General features: G+C 39.0%; 1 protein-coding gene across 1 annotated transcript; it reads right to left on the reverse strand.

Annotated features, from left to right (window-relative positions):
- Window positions 1–8,233: 8,233 nt before the first annotated feature.
- LOC127137764 (uncharacterized) lies at window positions 8,234–9,762 on the reverse strand. Its single transcript, XM_051064187.1, has 4 exons — window positions 9,457–9,762; window positions 9,095–9,358; window positions 8,849–9,031; window positions 8,234–8,653 (listed from the first exon to the last, which is right to left on the reverse strand). Exons 1-4 carry the CDS (start codon window positions 9,760–9,762, stop codon window positions 8,234–8,236), a joined length of 1,173 nt encoding a protein of 390 aa, XP_050920144.1.
- Window positions 9,763–10,308: the final 546 nt, after the last annotated feature.

Below are 10,308 nucleotides of genomic sequence, written 5' to 3' on the forward strand. Positions count from 1 at the left end.
CAGTCACAAATAGCCAAGGGGATCCTTCCAGAGGATTAATAAGTTGTACTCCATGGGGATTCTTGTTGGTGATATAGGAGTACTTATACAACCTTGAGACTTTCGGGAAAACAAATGATTTTCTCTTAATTTTCACATATGTCAAAGCAATTTTGTGTTTTTTTTAATACATTTTTAATTCAAGTTTCAAAATTTCATTATGAACAAATAAATGACACTTTGCGTAACAAATAAAAATAAAGTAGAACATAATTGACAATGATTGATAGGCAAAATTTATATTTTATTCAAGAATGGTAGCACATAAATGGTGTAGCTCCATGGAATATTACAACTTTCGAAATGGCAATGAGGAAAGATTTACATTGAATCCAATGACTATTACCATCCCTAATAAATATGATTCCCCAAAACCTTGCTTCTGAAGGGAGCAACTGGATTGATCTCCCACCTTTGTCTCTTTTGTGTTGATCAGTTTTGTTTGATGCAGTTTTTGCCTTTTGTCCTTAATTTTTGCCTGGATCGCCCATTCGTGTTTTTGATCTACTAGGATAACCATTTTTGCCTAAGTCGCCCTTTCAGGTTTTCGAATTAGCGAGTTTTTATTAGGCATAGTATTTTTTAACTGCATCAGAGTTCATGGGGTATGAGAGTTCTTCATCATCCATAGTTGTAAGAATCAAGGCACCTCCGGAGAAGGCTTTCTTTACAACATATGTGCCTTCATAATTGGGAGTCCATTTCCCACGTGAGTCCTTGTGTACTGGCAAGATCTCCTTGAGCACGACATATCCTTCTCTAAATTCTCGAACACACATTCTCTTGTCAAAAGCCCTCTTGAGCCGTTTCCGGTACAACTGTCCATGGCACAGAGAGGTCATTCGCTTCTCATCTATAAGTTTTAACTAGTCAAATCTATTTTGGATCCATTCAGCCTCTTCTAGCTTGGTCTCCATCAAGATTCTCATTGAAGGTATCTCCACTTTGATTGGGAGAATAACTTCCATCTCATACACCAATGAGAATGAGGTTTCCCCTGTTGAGGTGTGGACTGAGGTCTGATATCCATGTAGTGCAAAGGGCAGCATTGCGTACCAATCCTTACAGGTTTTCACCATTTTATGCAGGATCTTGTTTATGTTTTTATTAGCGGCCTCAACAGCGCCATTCATCTTTGAACGATACAGTGAAGAGTTATAGTGCTCAATCTTTAAGCTTTTGTATAGTTCTTTCATTGTTTTATTTTTCAGGTTCGTCCCATTGTCTGTGATGATCCGACTCGGAACTCCATAGCGACGCATAATCTTTTTCTTGAGGAACCGTGTGACTACTTGTTTTGTCACATTAGCACAAGAGGCGACTTCTACCCATTTGGTAAAGTAATCCATGGCAACCAGGATGAAGCGGTGACCATTGGAAGCTTTAGGCTCGATTTCACCAATCATGTCAATGCCCCACATTGAGAATGTCTAGGGTGATGTCAAAACATTTAGAAGCATTGGCAGCACATGCACCATGTCAACATAAATTTTGCATTTATGACATTTTCTGGTGTAATTGAAGTAGTCAGATTCCATGGTCAACCAGTAATAACCAACTCTCAAAATCTTCTTGGCCATGGCATGCGCATTGGCATGAGTTCCAAAGGATCCCCCATGAATATCTTTGATCAACAGGTATGCCTCGTGTCTATCCATGCATCTGAGAAGAACCATGTCGTGGTTTCTCTTGTACAACACACCATTGCTTAAGAAGAATTTGGACTCTAATTTCCTAAAGGTTTTCTTGTCAATGGTTGTTGCATCTGCTGAATATTCATGATTTTTCAAATAGGATTTGATGTCGTGAAAACCAAGGTTTTCCATTAGCCTCTTCTTCAACTAACTAATAGTAAGCATACTCAACTTTTCGCTCTATCTGGATGAGAGGCGCTTCATTAAGGAATCTAACTTGGTATATTAAAGTCAACATATCCAGAGCATCAGCTATTTGATTCTCAATTCTCGGGATATGACGGAAAGTGATTTTGTCAAAGTATTTTTATCAATTCCACGACATAGGCACAATATGGGATCAACTTGGTATCACGTGTTTCCCAATCGCCTTTGACTTGGTAGATCACCAAGGCTAAGTCTCCATATACTTCCAGAATTTTGATTAGGAGGTCAATCGCTGCTTCAATACCTAGGATGCATGCCTCATATTCTGCTATATTATTTGTGCAATAAAAACACAACCTTGTTTTGAAAGGAGTATATCCACCATTCGGGTTTAACAGAACAACTCCCACGCCATGCCCCATATAAGTGGAGGAACCACCGAATATGAGCTTCCACCGAGATCCGGGTTCATGCCCTTCATCAGGTCCTGAGATTTCACAATCTTTTACTACCATAATTTCTTCATCAGGGAAGTCAAATTTCAACGGCTGGTAGTCTTCAACAGGATAGTAATCAGACAACACACTTCCTTTAATAGCTTTTTGGGATACATACTGGATGTCATACTCAGACAATAACATCTGCCAATGGGCGAGTCTTCCAGTTAAAGCAGACTTTTCAAAGATATACTTTATTGGATCCATTTTTGAGATTAACAAAATAGTGTGACAAATCATGTACTGCCTTAGACGATGAATGGCCCATGCTAAAGCACAACAAATTTTCTCCAAGAGTGAATATCGAGTTCCACAATCGGTAAACTTCTTGCTCATATAGTAGATGGCATGTTCTTTCCAGCCAACTTCATCATGTTGCCCTAGCACACATCGCAATGACTTTTCAAGCACAATCAAATACATAAAGAGTGGCTTCCCCTAAACTGGTGGAATTAGAATAGGGGGCTCTTGCAGATATTGTCTGATCTTCTCAAAAGATCTTTGGCTGTCAGAGTTCCATTCAATTGCTTGATCTTTTTGAAGCAACTTGAATATAGGCTCACACGTAGCAGTCATATGAGATATAAACCTAGAGATGTAATTCAATAGTTCTAGGAATCCTCTAACTTCTTTCCTTGTACATGGGGCAGGCATTTCCTGTATTGCTTTGACCTTGTCAGAATCTACCTCGATTCTTCGTTGACTAACGATGAAACCAAGCAGCTTTCCAGATCAAACACCAAAGGTGCATTTAGTAGGGTTTAATCGTAGCTTAAATTTCATGAGGCACTCAAATAGCTTCTTTATATGGTCCATATGATCTTCTTTGTTCTGAGATTTGACGATCATATCATCAACATAAACCTTGACTTCCATGTGCATCATATCATGGAAAACAGTGACCATTGCCCTTTGGTAAGTTGCCTCGGCATTTTTGAGACTGGATGAAATTACCTTATAGAAAAATGTTCTCCAAGGGGTGATGAACATGTTCTTTTCCATGTCTTCTGTAGCCATCTTAATTTGAATGTAACCCTAGAACCCATCCATGAAGGAGAAGACTGTGAACTTAGTAGTGTTGTCTACCAAAGTTCCAATATATGGTAAATGGAAATTGTCTTTCGGACTAGCCTTATTTAGATCCTTGTAATCAACACACATCCTAACTTTTCCATCCTTTTTGGGTACTGGCACAATATTAGCTACTCATTGAGGGTACTTCATAACTACTAGAAAAGCGACATCAAATTGACGTTTCACCTCGTCACAAATCTTTAGAGCCTTGTTGGGTCTCGCTCTTTGGAGCTTCTACTTCACTGGTGGGCAATCTGACTGCAGTGGAAACTTATGGACAACAATATCAGTATCCAGACCTGGCATATCCTGATACGACCATACAAATACATCTACGTATTCTTGTAGAAACTTGATAAATCTTTCTTTGATGCTTTCCCCAAGTGTAGTACCAACTTTGACCTCTTTCTTCTCTTCCTCGATGCCAAGGTTGATTGCCTCCACCGGTTCTTGATGTGGCTGAAGAGCCTTGGACTCGTGCCTGAGCAGCCTTTCCATTTCTTCGGGGATGTCACAATCTTCCTCACCCTCCTTTTCTGCTTGATAGATGGGGAATTCAAAGTTATAGGGAGTAGTAGGGTCACCAGATTCAACTTGTTTATTGATTATTCTGCATGTTTTTTTAGTGATGGTCTTCTTAGAAAAATGGAAATAAAAATGTAAATGAAGTAAAAATATATATTTTTTAATTTTTGAAAGGATTTCCATTTTCAGGAAAACAAAACAAATAAATGCATGATAAGAGTTTGAACGAAATGCTCTTTATTTGTCATAATGAGTTTGAAATTTAAAGTGGCTCTACAAATGATCTGTTAGCCTTGGGCAAAGCTAAGGATTTTGAAAAACAAAGGAAAACATAATTACTTTGACACATGAAAAACTTCTGGAATTTCAATTGCCTCCCAATTCGTTAAGGTTACTTCACACCGGTATATTAGATTTGATGTTTCTTTATCTTCAGTGTCATCTTCAACTACACCGACTTAATCCCCACGAACAAAACCAGTGCTTAGGAAAACTTCTTGAATGCTTCGTATGCGGTCCTTTGCAGGGACCAGGGCTCCTTCCTTAGAAGAAGGCCTGTACCCCAAAACGAAATGATCCTTTTTCTCACTGACATTGATGACTTGCCCCTAACCTGCAGAACCTCAACTTTCAACTACCGACCTCGCGCTTTTCAAAGATGCAAATGACAAACTGGATTTCTCAATGAGATCCTTTACTTCTGCAAGCATGGCATTGGCTATCTCAAGTGATTGGAAAGAAGTCTTCAAGGCATCTTCATCAGCCTTGATATAACAGAAAGAGGAGAGTTAACTAATGATGAAATATTCTTCACCTGAGACAATGACGAGCTTGTTGTTGATGACAAACTTCATTTTTTGATGCAAAGTAGAAGTCACTACCCCAACATCATGTATCTATGGACGTCCCAAAAGGCGGCTATAAGCTGGATTGATGTCCATGACTTGTAAAGTGATGGGGAACACATGCATTCCGATTTTGATTGATATCTCTACCTCCCCAACTACTGTCCACTAGGAACCGTCAAATGCTTTTACCACAAGCGTACTGAGTTTCATCTCTGACCCTTGGTAAAATAATTTATCAAGTACCCTTTTTGGCAGGACATTGAGGGAAGATCCAGTGTCAACTAAAACCCTAGCCAGAGCATCTTCTTGGCACTTTATGGACACATGTAAGGCGCGGTTGTGATTTTGTCCTTCCTTATGCAATTCTTCATTGCTGAAACTTAGAGTGTTGAAAGCTGTGATATTGGAGACCACCCCATCAAACTGGCCAACCGTTATTTCTTGAATAACATGAGCTTGAGAAAGCACTTTCAATAGATATTCCCTATGAGCTTGGAAGTTTAGAAGCAAGGATAAGATAAATATTTTTTATGGTGTTTGGTGTAGCTGATCGACTATATTATAGTCGCTTTTCTTTATCATTTTCAAAAATTCAACCGCTTCACCTGATTGCAATTCTGACTGTACCCCCCCCCCCCCAGATTCTTTGGCAGGAGCTGTGGTCATAGATTCTTTTGTTGGTGCTTGAAGGGTTATATTGAAATTAAGAGTATAAATCCGACTATTATGGGTCATTATGTTGGTCCTTGTGATGTTTGTTATATTAGCATCAACATCCTCCAGGCTCTTCTCATATTCGACATCTTTAGGTTCTCCATCTACCACAGTTATGTCATACTTCCAAGGTACAACCTTGGTGCTTTCGAAGGGAAAATGGATAAGCATATAAACTATCACGGGTGATGGATGAACAATATCCCTTCTTCGATAAGTTATCTCAACAGGTTCTGGTAGATTGAAAAAGGGTTCAATTACTGAAATTTCCCCGTTTGTTGCAGGACCACAAACTTGTAAAACACCTTGATCCGTCAAGTTTTGAATATCGGATCGCACCAATTTACACCCTCTTGGATAAATGGTACATTCTTCACAATTATCATGACAAGTATCAACCAGGCCAGCTCACATCAATCTTGCATGGAATGCTAGCACCAGAGTTTTAATATCTTCAACATTTTTGATTATATAAACATCATATACATATTCAATGGCATTAATAACACCATGCACGGGTAAAGGATTACTCTTTACGTTGGGTCCAACATCTCTGAATGAAAGTATCTTCTTCACAACCAACTCTCGCGCTATATGCTTCAAAGCATAACATCCTTCTAAATCATGCCCAGGGGCACCCTCATGGAAAAGGACAGTGGGCATTTTAGTTGTACCATGGAAGAAAAGGATCTAGTGGAGGACCCAAAGATCTGGGAGTCACCAACCCTTTTTGCATCAATGATAGGTACAACTCAGTGTATGTCATAGGGATCGGAGCGAAAGGAGGTCTACCTCTTTGTACCCTATTCTGATTTGGAAGATTTTACGGATGTGGAGTTTGCGCCCTTGGTTGTTGCTAAATGAGTGTCGTAGGTGCTTGTTGGTATACTGGTACTTGTTGAATAGGTTGATATATATGAGCTTAGGGTTGGTTGAAAGCCGATGTGGCTGCTGCCACATACGGTTGTTGGATATACTGCACTAGATAAGTCGGTTGTTGTTAGGAAACTTGTTGTTGCTGCTTCTTGTACGAGTGACTCCTTCTTTGACTGGTTGACACTATGTTTATTTCACCATCTTTCTTTCTTTGAAAACCTCAGGAATTTTTTTTGACATTGTTACCGGATGTTTCAGTGGTGGTTATCATTTTACCATTTTTTAATCCAAGCTCAACCTTTATGCCCACGACAACCAAGTCAGAGAAACTTTCTGATACACTACTCACCATCCTTTCATAGAACATAGGCTTTACTGTACCCATGAACCAATCTGCTAACTCCTTTTCAACAAGGGGTGGTTCAACTTCTAAGGCCACTTCCCTCCATCATTATGCATATTCCTTAAAAGATTCGTTATCTTTCTGAGACATGTTGAGCAATTGCCTCATATCCGGGGCCATATCCATGTTATATTTATAATTTTGGATGAAAGCATCAGATAGGTCTTGGAAACAGCGAATTCTACTTTGATCAAGGCTTAAGTACAACTTAGAGGGAACACCCCTCAAGCTATCTTGGAAGCAATGTATCATAAGTTTATCGTCTTCGACATGCGCAACCATCTTCTGATAGTACATGATAAGGTGACTTTTGGGACATGAGTGGACCTCGTACTTATCGAAATCAGGGGTCTTGAATTTCACGGGAATCACAAGACTAGACACTAAGCACATCTCCCTAGCAGCAGCACCCAAAGACTTGGTCACCTTTCATAGCTCTTAACCTTTTCTCAAGAATATGGAAATTCTCTTTCATTCCTCTTATGTCTTCATGCCTTTCATCATATTCATCAGAAAAATCTAGAGCATGTTGTTGATCTTTAAAATAAGGCTGCACACATGCATGGACAGGGGGTGGTGCAAATGTGTGGACCACGGGATGAGCTTCATTGATAGTTGGTAGAGGAACAGTTTACTGAGTGGATTATACAACTCCAGAGGCGCCTTCAACTCGTGGTGTAAAGTCGGGAGGTAAACCGGAGATTGACCAAGTAGTAGACACTGTTCTTGCAGGTTGGGGTTCAGCCATATGACCGATGACTTCTGAAACGACCGTTGTTTGAGTGTCTAACTCAACCTTAATGACTTGTAGTATCTCCATGACTTAACCCATACTTCCTCACAGTTCCTCAAGTTCTGAGCTTACCCTCTCCAATTCTTGCTCTTGATCTGTCATTCTTTGACGAGCGTTGGCTCTGGTGTTGTAGTGGTGTTGGGCACTCAGTGTGGAACTAGAAGAATACACAAAATGAGTTTTTGTTTGAATGATGACATGTATGCATGTAAGCGTGCATATATAGACGCATTTTGTGTAAATCTCTTAGTTATCTTTGTTATTTATTTCAGCAATATTAGAATATATTGTTGTAATATTTTGAATAATAATAATAAAAGCATAATAAATGAGACCTAAAATGACAACTTTCATTAATTTAAATTTAAATTCAAATTTAAATATGTGTGATTTAACTTCAAGTACAAATGATTCAAATGATTCAAATACAATTGATTCAAATTCAAGTACAAGTGAACTTAAGCTCCATCTCATCCCTTTTGATCGTAGCAAGATTTGTGGTGAGCTCCTTCACCATTTGCTTGCAAAACTTGACAAAATTAAAAACTTGGGAAGGTGTGTTCTCTGGATACATACACCAATCAGCTTCTTGGAGTTTTTTTGGAAGTTCCAACATGTTGAGGTTAGCAAATATATCCAAGTTGAGGAACTTTCCATTCAACATAGAGGTCTTGGAGTTTCATGATGATGCGCTGATCTTCACTTAGGGCCATCCTATCCTCTCTATACAGCCTCATCAAATACACACAGTCATTCTTTAAGAGCAAGTAGGTTGCATCACCTTCTTGGCTCTCCAAAACTGTAAACCTCCTATTAGTTTCTTCCAACTGGTATTCGAGGTGGAGATAGTTTCTCTCAGCTTCTTCTTTCTGAAGGATCTCACGAGACAACTTATCTTTGCACTTCTTGAGAATGTCCTTAAGTTCACGGACCTGGGATTCAAAGTCGAGCTTAATTTCCTTCTTTTCTACAAGAGACTTATCTAGCATCCTTCCTAACTCCCGAATTCTATATTCAGCTTTCTTAAGCTCTTCCTTTTTGGTCTAGATTACTGATGTAAAACCTATAAGGATGTGATCAAGATCGTTCTTCTGGTCTTCCAATAACCTGGCTCTCTTGTTACTATCTTCAATTTCCTTGGCTTATCCCTTACGCTCATCCTTCAATTTTTTATTTTCCAAAGCAGTTCGGTTCATCTTTATTCGCAACTCAGTATTCTCCAATTCGAGCTCTTTAACCTTAGCATTGAGTTTCTCCATGTCCTTGGGAAGTATAGGTTTTGGATCAGGAACCTTAGGGAAAGCTGAAGCATGAAAGATGAATGGAAAATGGATTACCTCAACTCTCTCTTTCACCCATCGAGTGTAAGGTTCTTTGACAAGAGGGTTCCTTTTTCCGAATTCTTTACTCTTTCTAACAATCTTCAACCAAGATTTTTGGATTATTCTTACATCAGGATTACTTGCTTAGATGTCAAAGAGCACAAATGGCTGTAAGTCTTTGGCTTCAGGAGGATCATCCATGGAGTAGTCGTGTTGCATCCGAGATAACATAGGGTTGTAATTGATATAACCCTTAGTTCCCAACAGTGGCACATTAGGAAATTCCTCACAGCTAACAATGATATATGGGGTTTCCCATTCTTTGACATACCATGTGATGGAACTTGCGGTGAGAGAAGCTAGTCTTTGAGGATATTTAAGCTCTTTTGCTACAAAAAGGCCTTTTTCAGACATATGTTGCATGAACTAAGTATAAAGCAAAGGAGCACATCATAACAGGGTTCCTCCCCTCTTTTCATTTCGAGCGTGACAGGCATGGTAAATGTCAGCTAAGAGAATGGTACAGAATTGCCAGAGAGAAAGACTTCTATGGCTACATGATCCATACATTTTTCAATGTTTCGGAAGAGCACAATCCCATGGATCAATAGAGCAAACACAACATAGAATGCCTTCCAATTTCCTTCTTTCTTGAATTTCAGAGCTAATTCTTCCAAGAACCTCATGGCAAAACCTTTGAAACCATCTTTCTCGATCCAATTGACTAGAACAGTTGGGACATCGATACTTAGGACTAAAGCTAACTTATTTGGGCCCACTTCCTCTTGAAGCTTTGGAAATGGATTGAAATCCTTCAACTTTAGACCCATAATTCTATCAACTTATTCTAACATAGGAGCTAGTTGGAAATCGGAAAATGTGAAATAACGTAAAGGTGGATCATAATATTGTTCTAGAGAGATGATGACCCCATAGTCAACTTTCTTAGTCAGAAGGTTCAGATTTTTCCCATGATCTTTTCCGAAGTCATCATGATTATTTAGAGTCAAGTCATAGATCAATCCTTATAAGCTATCAAGCTTAGATTCCTTGTACATGAGTGAGAAAATGTTTCTTCATGGAGTTGTCATTTTCAAGTTCTCAATTCCTGAAACAAATATGAGATAACTAAGAGTTTGTTTTTTGTGATATTGATGCAATGTATATGGATGAATGTGACGCATTTTTTTGTATACGTTCATAGGCTCGAGGTATGGATAAATCTGATTGCTTCGTATGGAACAGGGTTATCACCGTGTATGGTCTAAGGTTTCAAAAAAAAGTTCCTAGAGTCATGGATCCATTAGAGTGTTTGCTTCCTGCGGCAACTTACTTGTTGGGCATCAACTCCATCCAAAGAAAGTACTCTAAGTCAG

This window comes from Lathyrus oleraceus, chromosome 4 (genome assembly GCF_024323335.1).
Source record: "Lathyrus oleraceus cultivar Zhongwan6 chromosome 4, CAAS_Psat_ZW6_1.0, whole genome shotgun sequence".
Lineage (NCBI taxonomy): Eukaryota > Viridiplantae > Streptophyta > Magnoliopsida > Fabales > Fabaceae > Lathyrus > Lathyrus oleraceus.

Bases quoted from the DNA above. Each gene is read 5' to 3' on its own strand.
- LOC127137764 (XM_051064187.1), bottom strand. From the start codon at position 9,762: ATGGGTCTAAAGTTGAAGGATTTCAATCCATTTCCAAAGCTTCAAGAG. The intron at 9,359-9,456 runs GTACCATTCTCT...CTTTATACTTAG, and splicing joins TCTTTCTCTCTGGCAATTCT to TTCATGCAACATATGTCTGA. The intron at 9,032-9,094 runs GTGCTCTTTGAC...TCTTGGTTGAAG, and splicing joins CCAAAGACTTACAGCCATTT to ATTGTTAGAAAGAGTAAAGA.